Below are 20,197 nucleotides of genomic sequence, written 5' to 3' on the forward strand. Positions count from 1 at the left end.
TCTTCTCGTCGACGAGGCCGATCTCGGCGGTGAAGGTGGAGTGAGGCTTCCACTTGGCGGAGGTGCGGGGGGTGGTCTCCTCCATCATCTTGTCGACCTGCTCTAGGGTGAGACCCTTGGTTTCGGGGATCAGGAAGTAGGTGTAGATGAAGGCGCAGGTGCAGAGGGAGCCCCAGAGGAAGAACACCTTAGGTCCAAGGTTACCCTTGTCGGAATCAACCATGTAGGGGGTGATGACGGCGATGATCTGTTGAGAAGGTTAGTGTATCTTTCGTGTTTGAGGGATGGGGGGATGCTTACGCAGTTCCAGAGCCAGTTAGAGGAGGTCGAGAGGGCAACACCACGGGAACGGATTGGCAGGGGGTAGATTTCACCGATCACAACCCAGGCACCAGGACCCCAGGTGGTGGCGAAGAAGAAGATGTAGATGCAGATGAAGGCGATCATGGAACTGATAGCCTTGGGGTTGTGGCCGTCAGTGACACCAATAATGGCGACAATGAACTGACAGACGACCATGCCCAGGGCACCCCACAGGAGGAGGGGGCGACGGCCAAACTTCTCAATGGCGTAGAAGGAGAGGGGAGTGGAGACGACGTTGACAATGGTGGTGATCATGCTCAGCAGGAAAGGATCCTGGATTGTGCCAAGCTGCTGGAAGAAGGTGGTTCCGAAATAGAAGACGAAGTTGACACCAGTCCACTGCTGCATCATCTGCAGGGAGGTACCGAGAATGGTGCGGCGCAGGTTGCTGTTGGGCTCCCAGAGACTGCCGCGGAAGCAGTTGAACCAGGTGGCGAAGTATCCACCCTGGGGGATGTGCAGCAGCTCATACTGGTTGTTGGCGTCGATCTCATCCAGCTCCAGGGTAACGAACTCGGAGTCAGCAGGTTGGCCACGGATACGGGCAAGCACATCACGGGCCTTCTCCTTCTGGCCCTTGCGGATGAAGTAACGAGGAGACTCAGGAAGGAGGAACAGACCGATGGCCAAGATGACAGCCCAGAGCATCTGGAGGGCAATGGGAATGCGGTAGGCACCGCTATCAGTGCGGTTCTGAGTGCCATAGTCGACGCAGGAGGCCAGCATGAGACCAATGGTGATGCAGAACTGGTAGCCGGAAACGATGGCACCACGGACCTTGCGCGGGGCAATCTCCGACATGTAGAGAACAATAATGGCAGAGACGAAACCGATACCGAATCCAGCAATCAGACGACCGGCAACGAGCAGACCCAGGCTGCTAGCAGCAGTCTGCAGAACGACACCAATGATGAAAATGCCACATCCGGAGATGATGGTAGTCCGACGACCAAACCAATCAGCCAGATCACCAGCAATCAAAGCACCAAAGAATGTTCCAGCAGATAGAATAGAGACAATGAGCGATTTCCTTGAGGCGGGGATAACGAAAAGATCCGAGGGAGTAGTAGCGGGGTCCTATTCATGGTCAGTAGAGGTTTCAGGATGCCAGATCAAGTTAACTCACGAGATTCTCATACTGCTGAATGAAGTAGGACATTCCCAGAACACCGGAGATATAACCAGAGTCATATCCGAAGAAGATACCACCAAAGGCAGCAAAGGCACACATCAAGTAGGCCTTGAATGTGACCGGAGCCTCGACACGCATGGTGTCCGCAGGCGAGGAGATGACTCCACCACCAGGCATGGTAAGGAGATGTTCAAGACAAAATCCAAAGATGTTGTAAAGGTCTTGAAAGAGGTTGCGATATGATAGTAAGAATGAGATGTGAAAGAAATACAAAAAAGTATAGAGACTGGGGGGCAGAACTGAGAGATTTATACAGGGAGGGGCCCGCTAAAGCATCAATCCCCAGACCCCATGTCAGGGAGGAAAAAAGCGAAAAAAAAAAAGCAAAGAAAAAGCGTAACTAGTCCAGCTTTGGCGTCGGGGTTGGACTGTCGGCTCACGCCAGCATCGGCTACAGGAAGAGGAGGCCAAGTCGGCTGGAAGTATAGGAAACCGGGGAAGTCGATGCTTATTGGTGACAGGCGACTCCGGGGAAAGAACGATGGAACTCGGACTATGATTGGTCAAGGTGAGGCCTGAACCACCAAACAGAGTCTCGGGCTGGACGCTCGGCTCCGGCGACACTATCCGTCGCTGGCCCGCGACGGCCGGGCACGAATACGTGACCCAGATTTCACGTAGGCTAAAAAAGCTTGACGCTCCCGACAGCGTGATAACTCAATCTCCGACCACACTAGGAATCAACCAATTAGTTTCCTTTCTGAGTGTTTAGTAGCTGTGCCGCAAAGAATATCCAAGAGCTGATCAATGATGCAGTGATGCCCAGGCCAAGAAATATCTCAGGCATTACGTTTAGTTTGAGAACTGACCAAGCCTCAAATAGGGGCCACAGGAGTACCGTGGAAACTTTGATGGCTGTAAGACGGGTTTTTCGTTTCAGGTCTGTAAAACTCTCTTACTGCCCGATTCTTGCATTTTCTCTCAATCGGTAAATATGCCGGGGCTTTTCGGAGTTTCGCCAGTACAGGCGACGCGACGCAAAAGAGATATTCCGATCGTAGGGAAGGATGAAGGAACCGAGAAGCGAAGGTTTCGTGGAGTTTCCCGGATCCATTGCTGGTCACCTAGAAGGTTGGGGTGGTCTGAACCGGCATAGATGCTGGATAACCCTGGGCTGCTGCGGGGCAAGTCAAAACATGTGTCAGCGTTTATAATGCGGTTGAGCTTACCGTGGATCTGGGGCTAGCCAATCTATGGTTAGTGTTCGAGGCTCGAACAACCAAACGAAAGTCAGGACACCCCAACTTGCTTAACGACCGATGCAACTCCAACGTCCGCTGTCGTCTCTGTATCTGCATGTTTAAGGATGGACTGTGTATCACATAATGTTTGATTATTACGGCGACGGCTAAAGGTGCCGTCCAATGTAAACATTATTAATGCTGCAAGAACACTTGCATGTATGGTTATGTCAGAGATATTTTTTCCGGTTGCCGTAAATACCTCGAACCTATTGCTTATTTACAATAATTTAAACGTTTGTGGCGTCCCCATACTGTCTATGGTGATTGGTGAAAAGCCTGATTCTAGAATTCTAGACATTCCTCCGCAACTTCACTAACACATTAGGAATGAACGGGGGTTGGGCGAACTGCCACGAGCTTGAATTTGTTAGATTTCACGCCTCAAGCTTCTAAGTAGCACGGGCTGTATGGCGGGTGCCCAACTTCTACCTTTGACTTGTAAAGGAAATCGGTAGGTGAATCTAACAATAAGCTTTCACCCTGTCTCTGTCCACCCCAGGTTTTGGCTTAGTCGTGCTTTTTGGTTCGTGGTACATTAAGTGCAAGCGGCTGGTTTGGCGAATAATTATTCTTGGGGGCTTTACCTACCTTATCGCCACCACGTGCTTTTCTCAACACGGTGGTGCTGGTGTAGACTTTCTTTGTTACAAACCAAACGACCTATAAGGCTGTGAATTTACCTTGCAGGCAGTTTCAAGAGTTAGACCAACCCCATGGCTTTGACCGACGAGCAACTTCGAGCTATCTCAATGGCAGAAAGAGTGGGAGGTAGCTCTTCTCTGCTGGGCTGTGCGTTTATTGTAACGACTTATTGTGCTTCTACCGCTTTTCGCAAGCCGGTCAACAGGTTAATCTTTTATGCGTCGTTTGGAAATGCTTTCTCCGCCGTTGCGTCACTGATGAGCAGGGATGGAGTTACAGAGGGCCGGAATTCTGCCTTATGTCTCGCACAAGCATTCTTCATCCAATAATATGTTCCTAATCCTCTATGCCACGTTTGCAGGCTCTAATTTCTGTGACTGAAGTTGGATGCCAACGGACTCGTTATGGTCCTTTTGTATGGCGGTTAATATATATCTTACTTTTTACCGGAAATACTCAGCAGAAAACCTCAAGAAGCTTGAAAAGTGGTACTTTCTTCTATGCTACGGGTTGCCACTGATAGTCGCAACGGTACTGAGCCTCATAAAGTCTACTGAAAGGGGAAGGGTCTATGGGCCAGCCTTGGTAAGTACTTCCGAAACGCCTTGCCATAAGATCATAAAACTGACTCTGCACTAGATATGGTGCTCAATTGCAGAACCGTGGCAATTTCTTCGTTTAGTGTGCTTCTATGGTCCAGTGTGGTAGGGGACAAACAATACTGTTTCGCAGCAGCGGATCTAATTTCGTTTTCACAGGGTGGTGAGTATCGCAACTTTTGCGATCTATGCCACAGCCGGCCGCCACATTTATCGAAAATTCAAGGCTTTACGAGTGGCCAAAGAGACTCAGCCTGTCAGCAATGTAATCAGCATTACTCGATCGGTCACTTCCAACATCACGGCTGCCGCGGCGAAAGCCTTGGCCTTTGAGCCAGCTACGCCATATTCAACCTGCATAGAGTCCCAGCAATCCCAAACTGGAAGCGGGTTAAGCATCCAGTTCAACAAGAACAACGCGATGTGGAGTTATTTTAGATACTCATTCCTCTTCTTCATAGCCATGATAGCTACCTGGGTATGGATCTTTTCATGAAACCTTTACCCAATGTATAAGGCACTCACAAGCCATTACTGACGAGGCTCCCAGACACCATCATTCGTCAATCGAATTTACGGTCTGATCAATTCGAGGGAACCGAATTTCGGCTTGAATTTGGCTGGAGCGTTTGTCCTCTCTCTGCAAGGGTTTTGGAACGCCATTATTTACACATCAACCGCGCTCCCAATATTAAAGTCCCAGTGGGCTTCCAAGGTCACATCCAAAACACACTGGAGGCCACCTAGGGGAGTCGTCGAGAGAGAGACTACTGATATCCCGCTCGAGGACGTGGGATTTGATGGGAGGTCTAATGCAGGCAGCACACTCTCTTTAGCGATCTGTCCACCAGTTCAGTAACCAAAGCTCTGGCTGTTCGAGGCTTACTGTATATGCAGGAGTGCCTAGAGTCAGTCACAAAATATTTATAGAGGCTCATTTTTTTAATATGTACTTACCATTCTCCGGATTTCCCATGGGTGAGTAGGCCAACCATTCTGCCTGCAGGCGTGGTGATGTTGCAACCTTGGTAGCAGAACGCTACATGTTACAACATACCCAGCCAAGGATTTCCAAAACCAAGCGAGGGGAATAATTGAAACACTAGGCCGTTGGACTAAAGCTGGAGGTTACAGTGTTTTTCTTTGGTAGCTATAGTAATTGCAAGTTTTTTTCACTTCCAACCCCTAGTCATCACGGGTAGCAAACCAGGCGAGTTCTCAGGCATACCATGAAGGAAGAAAATACAACATGCACACTTGTGTCCAGGATGAGTAGTAACAAAAAGCTATCCGTGGTCCCATCGCACCCTCGCAACAAGAACCCTGAGTACGCAACAAGCTTGTCTCCTCCAAGTAGAGTGAACTTTACCATATTTGGGTTTGACCTACATCCCATGACAACTGTAAGATAACTCAAGTATGTTGGTAAATCCGATACTATTAATTATTGTGAAATCTCATGTAATCTGCCTAGGACAATTTATTATTCCTACTTGGTACTCGGCGTTATGCCAAAAGATAACGGGATATAGAAAAGTAAAAGCGCCGCCACATTCAGGTTGCAGTATGCAGTGCGCTAGATTGACTTATTGCGACATTAGTCCCGTTTTCTGAAGAGCAGGCTAGGATTATGATCCCAGGTGCACGGTAACACACATGCGCAGTTCGCGGAAGATAACTAGGAATTAATATTTCAATAGCGCGTTCCCTCTCCCCACCCGAACCCCCCCTTTGGGCGACCAGAAAGGCTTGCAACTACTGAAATGCGGAAAGTGGGGAACCTCGTATTAGGGAAAGTCAAATCCTTCGGCTCCGCATGCTCATGTGCGAACCAATACGGAGTTGGAGAACCCAACAATAATGCCACGGTGCTTTGTGTACTGCTTAGATCTGGGTAGCGGGCGCTTGGTCGTTTAGATTTATGGGAAAGTCCCCTTTCTGGCCAAAATAGAGTTCCTATGGAAAGCAACGTGTGGGGTTGCCTATTTCACCCCATGCATTGCTTAACCCCGCTTTCAGAACTAACTACAGTTAGAGTACACGAATGGCTCTATTGCCGTGATACGTCAACCATCATATCACCCCTAACAAGAAGAAAGGGGAGCACCAGGGCGGCGAATAATTATTAAAATTGCTCGATCAAAGGACAGTTTATGATTGATATACAGCGACCACCACTTCGTTTCACTTACCAATGGAGGGGCATGATCGGAAGTTTCCTGTGAATTGCCTTAATCGCTAAGGATTGGCAAATTCACTGGGCTGCTGGTCTTCTTTTTTTACCTGGTCTGGCAAGTTGTTTGGAGCATCCATTTTGTGCAAAGGAGAAAGTCAAGGTGCTGGGCAATACCGTGTCTATCAATGCTTGGTGTCTTTATAAATTGTGCAGACTCAGGTGACTACGTACTGAGCTTTACGATCGATCACCGCAATAGTCAATCAACGCAGTCAGATTTTGAATAGAATTTGTTTAATTTTAGCGGGCTCGAGTGCATTTGATGACAGTTATAGTGACCAACGAGTTGGTTAGGGGAACCTTATAAAGCCTCACGTCGTTGAGGGTACGGTCCCCTAGTGTTCAGGTCTACGGACTTTGTGGACCAGAGGCAATTTGGTCAACCATCAACAGTCGTTGAATGCCCTTGTAATCGTGGTAGAAGGATGGTATAATCAACGCAGTATAAAGACTGAATACGGTATTTTACAGATCTCATTATATCTGACGCAAGTATGCATACACCCTGTGGGAATCGCTGGTGTGTTATTTGGTGATATGGGGTGAAATGAGCAGGTATCAGCGATTTGGAGCTGTCATTGTATGTATATTCCAACAGCTCATAGGAATGAACACATATTAAGGAGATACATACTTGAAACCTGACACTCTACCACATGCGTTAGAGGCCTAGAAACCCGAAAAGATTTGGAGTACTTACAGTGCCCAAAAAGAAGGGAGGAAAAACAAACAAACCAGTATCTTAATGATGGTCACAAGTTCAAGGTTCGCGGGTCAGTACAAGCGACCGTGTCTGGCGCCATCCGCAGTCTAGACGGACAGACAAACAGCTTAACGCAACCAACAGTACTGTAAAGCGAGACTGGCAAGACCACGTCCATGATACCTAGTGATGAATTTGCAGGCACTCTTTGGTGATCCAATGTTGGATCGTTAACAGATGATATGGTCAAAACATGGAACCTGAGCATGTCATTGTTTATTGAATCGCTCCCAGTGCACCACAAGGCCTCAATTTAGGAGACAGTGGAGCATTTGATCCTCAACCAACGTTCCTTAACCGACTTAGCATCACTATTTCTCAAATGAGACTACATTGTCTCTCTCAGCGGGCATTTACAATGGCATAGGAAGCATAAGAATACCACTGCAATAGTGGTGGTAAAAACGAGTACATGGGTTTCAACAGACCTCAATGAAGAAAGGCACCATTGTCCTTCAACATTTTACCAAGCTAAGCACATAAGTGGCAGGATGAGCCGAGAAGTCCATAAATACGTCCTCGCCCGAAACGACTTTGTCAACGTATACCGAGCATTTTGGAATCAGTGACTGAAAACCAGCACAAACCGCCAAGGGTGTTTATGCCTGAGGCACCAGATGAATAAGCCGGTAAACATCCCCGTGACGGTTCGTTCTCCCAAGGCAGACGATAGCCCCCTGCTATATTGACTGCGATCTACTCCGAAGCATTCGTCGACCGATGGCAGCGGCAGTGATGAAGAATCGAATTCGCCATCCATCGCAGCAGCGGCACGCAGCCGGTCGAGCCGCGACCGAGGCAACAACCGTCAATCGACTAAGGAAAGCGAAAAGCACACGAGCCAGTCGAGACAACAAACAGACCTCTCGGAAAGACGGGCAGGCTACACAACCTACTGCACAATTGCGTGCATCCGCGGCATGGTGAACCGAGACCCTCTGGATAAAGAATGCCCCAACTGGAAACTCCAAGATGGCCAGAGACACTCCATGGGACCGCAGGAGTTCACACGCTGGCTTCACCGTCAACTTGCCCGAAACCGAAACCATGGGTTTGAACAACTCCACGTCTGTGGTCGGACGGGTTACCTCATCAAAGCTACTCTTCTATTACACGGTTACACTGTGATAATCAAGGGGTCCCGCACAGCAGCGGAAGAGTATTTGAGCGCCCTCATTAAAGGAGTTTTGCCTCGGTAAAATGCATTGATGTTGGCGTTGTGCTGGAGCAAAGCCTCCGCAAGACCAACGTTGTCGTATTTGACGGCCAAGTGCAACAGATTGCTGTTCTGAAATTTGATGTTGTACTTCCAGATGCTGGGCTGCAGTTTAAAATCAAAGTTTTTGCATGATTTTGCGAGGGCAAATAATGCACTACCGTCCAAATACGACACAATCCACAGCAAAAGCTCGTTGGGCAGCTCTCTGATGTTTGGCTGTAATGTATTAGCTCATCGGTAAACTCAGTAAGAACGCATTGAAACAGACCATGATTGGACAGCGGATGGAGCAAACGAAATATAGATAGGGGTGAGGTGAGAGATGTGAAAGTAGGATATGGGAGGCCTTTATATACTCACCTCAGCCAAATTCTATGGTCAGCTAGGAGTGTAGTCTGTCACTCCGCTGAGAGGTGCGTAGCAATCACACGGCAGCATCAAAGCCTTGACAACAATGTTCAGGCGGAGTTGGAGAATCTGTGGATTCCAGCTCCTGGGAACGCCAAAACGGTTCCTGGTAGTGTGTCAATGACCCCGGGAGACCGACTCGCATCTAGCGCCATAAGCGTTGAAGCAAATCACAACGTACACGCACTTCGAAATGTATAGATGCCACTCGCAATTCTGCCGACTATGCTACCAACCACAATAGCCAATCCTTTTGCCAATGCATGGTCATCGCAATCTACAGCCACAAGTGCAGCTGATTTGGGCAGCAGTGATCTGGAATGATATCCCTTCTCGCAGGCCACTGATCGGCCGTATAGCGGCGCATACTGCGTGTGAATGCATTCTTCGACGTACCGACTGTTTCAAGGAAGCGTTCCATGCCAGCAGCCACGCAGCCATGTAAGTAAGGAGCCTACGGCGATGGCATATAAAGCTGGCGAGAGAACGCCGCAGAGATTGCCCAACACCACCAACAATCCGAAACATTTTCTGTCTTTGACGACCACCTCAATGACTACCATGCTGCCTTGGAATCCGTTTCTTGTTTGTGAGATAGAGGTCAGCCCCAATGGCGGTCCTGGCTCCTGTTGCGGCATGACGAAAAAAGGCACGCCATGCAAGAACTCGATCAAAGTTGAAGACATCAAGATAGGCCATCAAAGGTTGACCACTCTCGCCAGAGAGCCGTTTGACCTGTCAAATTTGCAATCGAAGCTCTGTGATGTTGCCAAAGAATTCCTCTGCGCGAGATGGTACCGGCAACGGCAGGCCGACCAAGTTGGCCAGCAGTGGTATGAAGCAGCCGTCCGCAACCAGGCGCGAGTACCACATGGCTCCAGAATGGCTTCTCCATCAGTCATTGTACAGCGGGGCCAGCGTCAGACATCGTCAGCCTCCAGGCGAAGCCCTGCATCAGACAACACTGACCGGTCACCTCACGGGCTCAGACAAGACCCACCGGTGCCCCTGTCAACCAACCCCGAGCCAGTGCAGCCATTCAATCCATTTGTGACTTGTCACAAAATCAAGATTTTGACCGAATACACGTATGTAGAACCGTTTGTTGAAATATTGGCGGGCTGTCAAGTCCTGATGCCAAGTCACCGGGCGTACGGAAAATAATTATCCCGGATTGAAGCCCGCTTACGATATCGCAGATTCTCCTACTCAACCTCCGATTTAAGGGTTAAGTTACTGTACGCTCAAAGTGGTGGCCGTGAAACTATGACTACCCCTTCTAACGGAAAGACCGATGATGGAAACTGTCAAACTATTGATAAAATAGTAAACAACTTCGTCTCCCAACGTTATGAGAAAAGTCTGAATCCTTTTAGACTTGCCAGCGTCTCCGTTCCCGAATTTGCGACCGAACTGGCGAATCATTTGTCCACGATAGATGAGGGTGGCAGTATTTCCCTTGGCCGTGGAGAAAATCTGGCCAGCATTAGTCTAGGCAAGAGCCTAGAGAGTCTTTTCTCAACCTCGACACCGCGCGTGAGGGAAGGGCCGCCGTTGACTTGGACGAGGCTTGTGCTTTTCGCAGGTCCCAATTTTGAGGGCACGACGCAGCTTAAGGTTGAAAATTCTAGCGTCGACCTGTCCGAAGACGACTTTAACCTCTTACGCTCTGGTAGGCCTTGGCGGTTTCTCTCCCCTTGGCCAGATAGAGACGATTGCACGAAGGAGCTTCATTCATGCGAGACTGCACTGCAGGAGCTTTGTAATGCTCGAAAAGTAATAAACGAAAGTGAGTGTCTTAGAAAATTTGACCAATGATGTTATATGGGAAGCTAAAACCGATTAATATAGTCTTGGCGCAAATCTCGCTTGTTGAGCAACGTCTCCGGACTCATCACAGTTTAGTGTCTCAAATTTCTCAAAGCAGGGACCACGCCACACACCAAGGGAAAGATTTTGCGTGTGGCGGTGCTCAGGCCTTTGTTCCAACTCAACGAGCTTTTGGCCCAGAGCCCGTGGCAGATAATGAAAGCCCACGTTACCAAGATTCACCAATCATCCCTGCACCTATCCATCATGCTAGCAATGCCGGATCGGCTCAGCCAGTTAACGAAGATCCCATTGACCACACTGTGTCAGAAGATGCCATTGTGGGGAATTCTACTCAACGCGATAATTTATGGCCTGTAAACGACGCAAGGCCAGAAGTCAGGTTACACACAGCCGATTTCATTCAAAGTTTAAGCGAGTAAGTGAAGCATGTACTGGGACATCGATGTGATCACTTTATGAACTAACATGTTCAAGAATTCTTGATGATCCAAACAATTGGGAAGCAATTCGCTGGTCAGAAAATGGGAAGTCTGTCTTAATTGCCCAAGAAAGCAAATTTCCCGCGCACATACTTGCAAATATGTCCACAAAAAGCTATCAATCTCTAATTCGGCGGCTCTATTACTATGGCTTCCACAAAACTGGGGGGGCTTACCATCACGATTTCTTCGTTCGTGGTCAGCCTAGCTCCATACGACCGACTCGAGAGATGAGTCACAGCCCCTCACTTCCTTCGCCTATACAAAAAAGCGCTTCTCAAGGTGGTCCTCGGTATAAAGTGATCAAAAGAAAGCGGGCAAGAGATAGCGTTTAAAAAAATACCCCAGTGGTGGAATGAGCCATGCCGGTAGCTGTTTCTTCACTCCAATCAAGGATAATGCTCTCAAAACGCTCGGTAGGATCTCGCTGGTTCAGGGCCCATTATAAATACGACAACAGGAGTACTGTCTGTTCTTACGCATTTGTCGCGCGCTATGTAAAAGGTTCTAGAATCTCAAGCGATAGTCGGGCCTTGGAAGACGAGACTTCCATGACTTGATTGGTACATCTGACAGATCTTCGTGTCATCTTGGCCATGGGAGTCCTCTTGCTTCTCGTGGCATTGATATGGCTTCTGGGAGCATATAAGCCGCCTTTTGGAGTCATCTCCTGAACATTACACGAGAATCCTCTCTAGCCTGTCAAGGAGAACAGGGCATTCGCTCCATCACTTGCACCCACATATTTGAAATCGCAAAAAGCCCTAGGTAGTTCCGCGCATCCCAGGGACGCGTCGGGCTGATAAGTGCTAGGTCGAAGTTACGCAACAGCTGTGTCCGGTCAGTGGTCAGTTAGCGTGTCATCGAGAAGAAAGAGGACTAAAGTAGACATGCGGAGCTGCTTCTACTCACCTCGAATACCGTCTTTCCGATCTCGATTTGTGCCACTGCCTTCCCTAAACACTGGAATCTGCCGTGACCGAAAATGAGTTCGTTGGTCCGAACCATGACAGCCAGCTTGGCAGGGTCCGACTCGAGCCACCGCTCGGGTCGAAAAGCCTCTGCATCCTTGCTGTAGATCTTCTCGCTTTGGTGCATAGCGCATGCGGAGTACCCGATGCAGGTGCCGCCCGGTAAGAATACGCTCTCCCCGTCAACGATAAGAGCGTCGCCATCTGGCGGGATATCACGCGGGAAGATGTTCGTAACAGGCGGGCAGACTCGCAGAGCTTCGCGAATCACGGCCTGGAGGTACGGAAGATTTCTAGCCTGGGCGGCAGTTATAAGACCTTCGCCCTTCCTCGGAGCAAGGCCGCGGCGCGTGGCATCGTCAATTTCGTGCTGTAGCTTGAGGTAGACGCGGGGGTTCGTTATGAGGCACAGAAGGGTGCCACGGATGGCGCCAGCAGTGGTGTCAGAGCCCGCAATTATTTGCTCTAGGGCTTCAGTGCGCAGCTCGTCACCTGCTAGACCGTGGCGCATGAAAGAGGCTAACATATCGGATTTTTCGTTGGTGGAGCCCGCAGCGCGCTCTTCGACAAGGCGGAAGCATGCGGCCATCATCTTACCGAAACCGTTGCTATCCTTGGGCGAAGGTGCAATAAACCTGCCGATGAAGGGCATTTGGGTGATCCAGCTGCAGCCTATCGCAAGGGCGGTATTGCCGATAGCAAGCCCCTCCTCGCTAGATTTGAGGTAGTCGTCCACGTCATGGTCACTCTGCAACATACCGAACGCCTTGCCAAGGCCCACGCTGCTAATAACGTCGAGCGTAAAATATTGAACCTTTTTCGCTAGATCCATGGGCATAACACGGCGGTCGGACGAGATATATTTGGACCGGATGAGGTACAGAAAATCTTGAAGTCGTTCATCTATAGACCGTTCGAGCTGGATATTCTCCCTTCCCGAATACTTTAACAATCACTGGTTAGCAGCCCACGCAGGTATGAATGGGTGGGAATAGACTCGGAGAGAAGTACGAGGCAGCTATCATACCCCTGGAGCCATCTGCTTCCTCCGTTGCTCGTGTTTCGCGTTATCCGTCTGACTGAAGACATTGTCCCTCCGGTACTCGATTCGTGCGGCTTTGTAGTACCAATCGGAGCGCTTGTAGCCAGGCTTGTTGTTTACGTGCATCCAAACTTCGGGAGAGGATGTGATCAGCACTTGAGGCGCGACACGGGCTATCGGACCTAGCTCGGGTCGAAGATGTTAGCTATAGTAGATACGGCACCCTAGTAGAGATGCAAAGCCTCGCACCATATTTCTTGTTGACTTCTGCATACCACTCATGACAATTGCCTCGAAGCATCGCCATGCTATGAGGCCAGTTCGAGATACCGGTCCCGGAAGGTCCCAGGAACTGCATCAACTTAGCAAATGTCGTGATAATTCTGAAGACATAGAGGCTCAAGAGGCAGCTGAGGAGCGTCACAGCCTGACCAGATAAGTCGGCTACCCCCATAGCGGAAGGAAAAACCGGATAGAGTTGGGAGAAGCGGGCTTTTGGTGGGTCGCGGGCCCTGCTATATACTACGGCACTACTGGACATGGGAAACGCGTGACACTTTTTGACTTCAAGGGGATGGGCCTGGTTACATTGACACAACAGTCGTCTATTCGTGGCCTGCTCTCGCGTGCACGAGATCCATCTTCTAGTGCCGACTAGCGTGCATAGAAAGCAGCTATTAAAAGCTCCACATCCGGGCCGTTTTGAGTTGGAAAACAATTAGTAATCCACGCACATATGATGGGTTCTCTGAGCGGCGGCCCGATCCCTCAATGGTCTCGGGGATCTTTCAGTGGCTAGATGTACAGATTTGCTCTTGCTAGCCCCTCTTCCCATGATTCCGGGACACGGCGCGTTCGGCAAGGCTTTAGGGCGCGCTGAAGTGCAATGACATCTATCAAACCATGGCAGATCGCGTGGAGCTCTGGACTTGACTATGGAGTGGGTCAAAGCTTGACCAATCACTAGTAGCCTTCCCCCTCCTCCCCTCCGGGTAACCATATTCTTATTTTTCCTCTTGTTAGTACCCGTATAGCCCACAGACACACCACTTCCCCCCGCCTCCACTTTTCTCCAGCCGTTTTACTGCTCCTACGTCGACGGCTTTCACCCCAGTCTTTGGGATTACATCACGACCATTGACTGAAGATATGGAGCGAATCGCAGTGGTAAGTGGTGTTTTTCATATTCTGATGCGGTCATTCTCATCTCTCGACTAGGACCCAGATTTTTACTCTATAGCTACTGGCTTTGGCGCAGATCCGCAGGACTTTCAGTCGTGAGTGCCATTACGCCATACCTACGGTCGCATTCTCATTCTAGTACATCTTCAGGGAGACCACCTCTATTGCGTCCACGATCGCGAGGGGACGGTTAGAAAACGGCCGAAGGTCAGTCTAGTTCAGTCCAAAATCGCGTCCTGATTCTAACCTAAGAAGTAGATACCAGGCTACAAAACAAGATGATTATTGGTTAGTTACGATGCATTGGTTTGGGTTTACATGGAGTAACCATGTCCAGGGGACCTTCTGACGAGCAGCAATTCGAGGCGTTTGAGATTGGGTAAACGCATCCCATCCCCATATCTTTCATGCTTCACTAGTAGAAGGTCTGTGATTTTAACCAACTCAGCCACATGGTGTTTCTCGTGCTAGACTACAACCAGCCCAATCCTCTTTTTCGCGCCCCTATCGGCGATTCACCCAAGGTTTGAATACCGAGGCGATGCTCGCTTGGACGTCCCGTTAACATCACAATCTAGCATATTCTGGACATTGGAACTGGTCAAGGGAGTTGGGCAATGTAATCCGATGAGCAACACGTTTCAAGAGAACCATTAACGAGTCCTTAGTGATGTTGCCGATCGCTATCCGTCAGGTATTAGATTTCTCGAGACGACTCCTTCTGTTTTGGGCTGACACCGGCTAGCTACCGTCCGCGGCGTGGATATTTTCCCCCCGCCCGTGTCATGGATGCCCCCAAACTGCGTGTTCGAAGTGGATGATGTGCTCCGCGAGTGGACATGGAGAGACTCGTTTGACTTTATCCATATGCGCCTAATGTATGGCGCCTTCCCTCCTGAGGGATGGGACCAGTTATACAAACAAGCTTACGAGTGAGTTTCCATCCTCATTACCCGATGTTTTGTGTCATCAAACGCTCATATCTGTATGTTCTCGCTATAGTGCCCTCGAACCCGGTGGCTGGATCGAGCAGATGGAATTTGACGTGCGAGTCTCTAGCGATGATGGTACCCTGAAAAAAGGACACCAGCTATGGGAGTGGGGGCCTATGTTTATTAGATGCGCCGAGCGAGCCGGACGGTCGCTTAAAACCCATGAAACGATGCGCAGCGCAATTGAGAAGGCCGGATTCGTGGAACTGCACGAGGAAAAGTACAAGATCCCCTTAGGACCGTGGCCTAAGGATAAGTTACTGAAGGAGGTCGGACACCTCCAGGATGCCCACTGGAACGCTGCTCTAGAAGGTTGGGCGATGTGGCTTCTCACCCACTTCGGGGAGCCGGAGCCGTGGACGAAAGAGGAGGTGCAGGTGTTCCTAGCTAAAGTGCGCATAGAGCTGAAGGACCCATACATTCATGCCTATAATCCTGCGTTCGTTTTCTTTCAAATCGTGTTGCTGAATTGTTTGATGCTAATAACGTTCAGGCACCGCGTGTGGGCAAGAAAGCCTACCATGGATGAATTGAAAGCGAAGGAGGCAACTTTCAAAGCTGAGACATCACCGTAAAGCTCCTTTGAGTCTTCTTAGTAGATGGAGATGGACATTTCATAGTGCTCGGATTCCACAAACCAATATTTACATTGTAACCCGCTATCATCTCCTGATCTTGATCAAGCTCAATTATCTAGCCAGATGCCTATACAAATAAAACCTCTTGTTTGTTGAGATCCGGCCATTTCTGGCATCGATATCGTGGTCAGTTCTGCAAATTACAAGTTGTCATTACTCAACCCCAGACGACTCAATTGCTCGAAAGAGCTAAAAGAGTTGATTGAGATTTAGCAGCGAAGTCTTCTGTAGATGCGATGTTTGATTTAAGTATTGACAAACTCGCATTCGAGGTTTAGTGATTCGCTGATTGATGGATTGGGTGCTTAAGTGCATTGTGCAATTTCTATTAACAAAAACCAACAGTAGTAAATCAAGAGCTGTTCTGAAAAACATACGGTATTGTAAATGCACACACCAATCAAGTTGTACACTCACAGATTTTCAATCCCCAAGGATGTCATCCTAGTTCAAGGAGGGAATCTGTCGACGGCGCTGTATGAAAGAACTCGAGTCCGACAGAGCAGCAGCAGCGTGCATGTCAAACTTCCGCTTGGCCATCCGAGAACCGGACGGGGTCGAGATCTGACCCTGCCCTATGATCGCCCATTCGGCAACAGTCGCGCCAACAGGCTCTTGAGCTTGATTGCCGACAATCAAGAGAGAAGCGTACTTAGTAGCCGGGACGGGGTCGGCAAGCGTCACGTTGGTGGTGTTGCCTGAAGGGATGGCAATGACGTCCAGGTTGGTGGTCTGCGGGTTGTAGGGGTCAGAAAGAGCGATGTTGTGAAGTGACGCCACAATCTGATAGTTCGAGCTTTGGCTGTAGTAGGCCATGGTAGGGTCACCGAGAGTCTGGTTGTGGAAGATGATCGTCGCGTTGACGGGGGGTGCTTGGGCCCAGTCGAAGTAGAAGCCCGAGACCATGGAGCCAGCTTCCGAGCCGAACGAGACAGTCACAGCGCTCATGTTTGCCGCCCAGGCGGGCTGCCACTTGGTCGAGGAGGCTCCATCCACCACGGAAATAGGGAACTGGCCCGGTTGGAAGGTGTTCACAGACTGAACAGGCTGGCACTGGACGAGGTTACCAGTGATGGTATCGCGTGAGCCGGTCTGGAGGTTGGGGATGACGAGAGAGCCCGATGCCGGGAGACTGTACATGGTAAAGTTTGTCTTAGTGCCGGAGCGCACGGGGATCGTCTGGTTGGCAAAGCGCTGGTCCGCGGTATCAAGAACCTGGGCATCGGTGGCCCGGCTGATGATAGTGTGGGTGTAGTTGGACCAGGCATCAATGGGCCATCCATGCCAGTAGAAAGTTCGGTATTTCAAGTACGGGATCTGGGGCGGCAGGTTGGGGTAAACGTGCAAGTAGTCGTCGGGGAGCAGACGCAGTCCCAGGTAGCCGAACAGGGCAACCTGGTTAGCACCACCGTGACCAGTCAGGAACGGGAACGCCGGGTGGGTGCCTCCGTTGATGGCAGCATCGTCGATCAACTGCTCCGACATCTGGAAGAAAGGAGCTCGGATATATGGTTTGTACGAGTATTGACCGTAGGTGTAAGCCGAGCATCCAGAGGGCGACATCTCGTTGGCCACGATCGAGAAGATAGCCCAGGTCATAGCCGGTCCATCAGGAGACTGCTTGTTGGCGTACTATTACACTTGTTAGGCTTGTAGTCATGCGTTGATCTTTGAACAACTCACGTAGTCTAGGTCGTTCAACGGGTCCTGAGTGGCGTAGTCTAGAGGGTAAGTGTCCAAAATAACGTCCGCTTGCTTGACCACAGCACTTCCATTCATAGTAGTGAATTCGAGGGTCACGCCGTTCTCACGGAGAACCAAGACATTGGCGGCCATCTCGTCCCAGGTCGAATTCGTCTCTATCCCAAACTGCTGACGGAAGGCATTGGCATACGACAAAGTCTCAGCGACGAGGGGCATAGTGAAACCTCCCGCATCGACATTGTTCGCATACTCGTCCTATATAGTGTCAGATTCTGCTGACCAAAACCGAATGCAAAACTTACGGGGTCGGTCATATTGGTCAGAGTCCAGTACGACCCATTACGCTGCAGCAGGTCGGCATACAGAGTGGCAACAGAGTTATAGATGGGGAAAAGGCTTCCCTTGAAGGTGTCATTGTCACCGCTGGTAACCCACTGGTTGACCAAGGCCATGCCAATATCACCGTTGATGTGGTACTCGTAGTCCCAGCAGGGACCGGTGGCCGTGCAGTTGCCAAATCGTCCGCTGGTCCAGGGGTAGACAGCTGCCGCAGGAGAAAAGTCGGTTTGGTTCTGGGAGCCGGCGTATTTAGTCTTGATGTTTTCCTGTGCTTGCCCATACTTTGCCACACGGTAGTTCGTGATGCGCTGGGCGGCCTCGGGGTGAGAGGCAGTCAGCCCAGGTTGCATCCAGACATCAGCATCCCAGAAGATCTGTCCAGCATAGGAGTCCGAAGTCAAGCCACCCACAGAGATACTGTCCAGATTCACGGGGGCGTTTCTAGCTTCCTTGATGGCGTTCTTGCTTGCAGTGTTCTGTAGCAGGTAGTAGGTGTTGGTCACGGCGATCACAGCAGAATCAATGATGTGCATGTCCGCGGGCAGAGTGCCATTTTGAGGGAATGCATAGCTCTCTACCGAGTTATCGGGCATGACGGTGGCCCACTCCGTGACGTGCGAACGGAGAGACTTGGCATAGCCATTCTTCATTGCGGCAGCGGCCTCCTGCTGAGCGACGGACTTGGGATCTGCAAAAGCGTCGGTAGATGCTCCGCCGACGTACTTGGTGACGCGCACTGGCTTGCCTGCCTGGAACTTCACATCCACAGACTGGGCGATAGACGAGGCGTTGGTGCTGACATACGGTTTGTTAAAGGCAAGCTTGGCGGACGACATGTCCACGCCCGAGCTGCCGTCCATACCGGCATAGATGTAGGCAGTGACGTTGGCAATTCCATTGGGCCGCACAGCCGTGTAGATGGCACCGCTGTCCTCGCCGGACTCAACAAAGTCAGTGCGCACAGCGGCGGTACCTTCAAGGACATTGACGATCATTCCCTCGGCATTAGCGGAGGAGACCACCTCCATGTCCACCACAGCCTGGTTGATGTACAGCTTGTTGGTGAACAGGCGGTAAGTGATTTGGAAGGAGCTCTTGTTCCCTTGCGGCGTCCACTGGTAGGTCCACTGCAGGATACCAGCCTTGAAGTCGTAAGTCGACTGGAATTTTGAGATGGTGCTTTTATCGGCTGTGGCGTCCAAGTAGTTACCGTCACCGAGGTCCAAGACTAGCCCACCCCAGTGGGGTATACCGCTGATAACGCTGTCGCTGCCATACTGTGCCAGCCAATCGAAGTTGTCGGAGTCGGTATGAGCCTGAGAATCAAAAAAGCCAGCGATAGTCGCAAATGTCTGGCGTCTAGAGTACAGAGGCCAGCCGCTGATCACATCACCGCCGTCGTCTGCCTGATCCATTTCAAAGAAAGGGCCAACGCTGGCGACGTTGATACCAAGGTACCCGTTGGCCATAGAGCCACGTGACTGGAAGCGACCCTGCTCCAGGTTGGTTGTGGTAAGGAGCCAGTTGTCTTCATCCCATGTAACACCGTCAAAGTCCGTTTGATATGCATTGCTGCTGGGCTTGGCCTGCTGGCTTTGGCCAGTGTACCTCTGAACGCTCTTGTTGATGCGGCTTTGCGAGGAAGCCCCATCCACGAGCGCGCTGAGATTCAATAGCAGTGGCAACGTGGCCCATGCAAAAGGCTTTGGATACATTACTACTTAGTTACGGAGGACACAAGGGGAACAGGGAAGTCTATTGCTTACTTTGAACTGCATCTTGCAGGCAGCGCGTTTAGTATCCAACGAGTGTGAGTGTCGTGTAGGCCCCGAGAAGCGACCGTCAAGAATAATGTTAAACAAATATCAGCGTAGTGAAGATCTAAAGGGTAATAGTAGAGTCTTAAATGAGTGACACAAATGGAGATGCACGGATGGCGGGAGAAGTTTATCCTCCGCGCCAAAAGCAGAAAAGCATATTCTCGATCTATCCAGGAACCACGTGGCGCTGATTGCTCAGACTGAGCACGTCTGGGTTCCATGGGTTGTGGGGAAATAGTCAAAGCTTATCCTGGCTTGCCGTTGGGGTTACAGCAGGTCCGTCGTGGTTGATGACACGAGATGCAGACTGAAGTTACTGTAGTTCAAGCCAGACATGTACGTGAACGTCGTATGAGGCTGTTTCTCAGGCCTGTGGCTTCACTGGGAAAGGCGGCAAATGCGGGGAGAGAACTGCACCACCTGCCATAGCAGGGGCCGTGACAATGCTGTCATAGCTCATTATTCGTCATCCAGCGCTCGATGACTTGACTGAAATTTCGGGAACAACCAGACAACTCCCAAAGTTTCTGG

The 20,197-nt window shown here is 50.3% G+C and overlaps 5 protein-coding genes across 5 annotated transcripts; 2 read left to right on the plus strand and 3 right to left on the minus strand.

Moving 5' to 3' along the window:
* Window positions 1–13: 13 nt before the first annotated feature.
* PENARI_c088G06434 (sugar porter family MFS transporter) lies at window positions 14–1,672 on the minus strand (the record flags this gene model as incomplete). The annotated part of the gene is made up of 3 exons (XM_022637753.1): window positions 14–247; window positions 301–1,440; window positions 1,490–1,672. Coding segments are annotated over 3 exons (1,557 nt in total), but the record flags the coding sequence as incomplete, so codon positions are not given.
* A 7,546-nt stretch (window positions 1,673–9,218) lies between these two features.
* PENARI_c088G08554 (uncharacterized protein) lies at window positions 9,219–10,918 on the plus strand (the record flags this gene model as incomplete). Its single annotated transcript, XM_022637755.1, has 3 exons — window positions 9,219–9,754; window positions 9,866–10,338; window positions 10,518–10,918. The coding sequence occupies 3 exons, from the start codon at window positions 9,219–9,221 to the stop codon at window positions 10,916–10,918; spliced, it is 1,410 nt and encodes a 469-aa protein (XP_022482392.1).
* Window positions 10,919–11,493: 575 nt separating this feature from the next.
* PENARI_c088G07279 (cytochrome P450) lies at window positions 11,494–13,445 on the minus strand (the record flags this gene model as incomplete). The annotated part of the gene is made up of 5 exons (XM_022637754.1): window positions 11,494–11,613; window positions 11,717–11,809; window positions 11,891–12,892; window positions 12,977–13,173; window positions 13,241–13,445. The coding sequence occupies 5 exons, from the start codon at window positions 13,443–13,445 to the stop codon at window positions 11,494–11,496; spliced, it is 1,617 nt and encodes a 538-aa protein (XP_022482393.1).
* A 1,057-nt stretch (window positions 13,446–14,502) lies between these two features.
* Window positions 14,503–15,740, plus strand: PENARI_c088G01730 (class I SAM-dependent methyltransferase; the record flags this gene model as incomplete). The annotated part of the gene is made up of 7 exons (XM_022637751.1): window positions 14,503–14,552; window positions 14,622–14,697; window positions 14,752–14,792; window positions 14,842–14,867; window positions 14,919–15,105; window positions 15,176–15,604; window positions 15,659–15,740. 7 exons carry the CDS (start codon window positions 14,503–14,505, stop codon window positions 15,738–15,740), a joined length of 891 nt encoding a protein of 296 aa, XP_022482390.1.
* A 507-nt stretch (window positions 15,741–16,247) lies between these two features.
* On the minus strand, window positions 16,248–19,561 carry PENARI_c088G06218 (uncharacterized protein; the record flags this gene model as incomplete). The annotated part of the gene is made up of 3 exons (XM_022637752.1): window positions 16,248–17,435; window positions 17,487–17,762; window positions 17,810–19,561. 3 exons carry the CDS (start codon window positions 19,559–19,561, stop codon window positions 16,248–16,250), a joined length of 3,216 nt encoding a protein of 1,071 aa, XP_022482391.1.
* Window positions 19,562–20,197: the final 636 nt, after the last annotated feature.

Source organism: Penicillium arizonense, assembly GCF_001773325.1.
Source record: "Penicillium arizonense strain CBS 141311 chromosome Unknown PENARI_contig088, whole genome shotgun sequence".
Lineage (NCBI taxonomy): Eukaryota > Fungi > Ascomycota > Eurotiomycetes > Eurotiales > Aspergillaceae > Penicillium > Penicillium arizonense.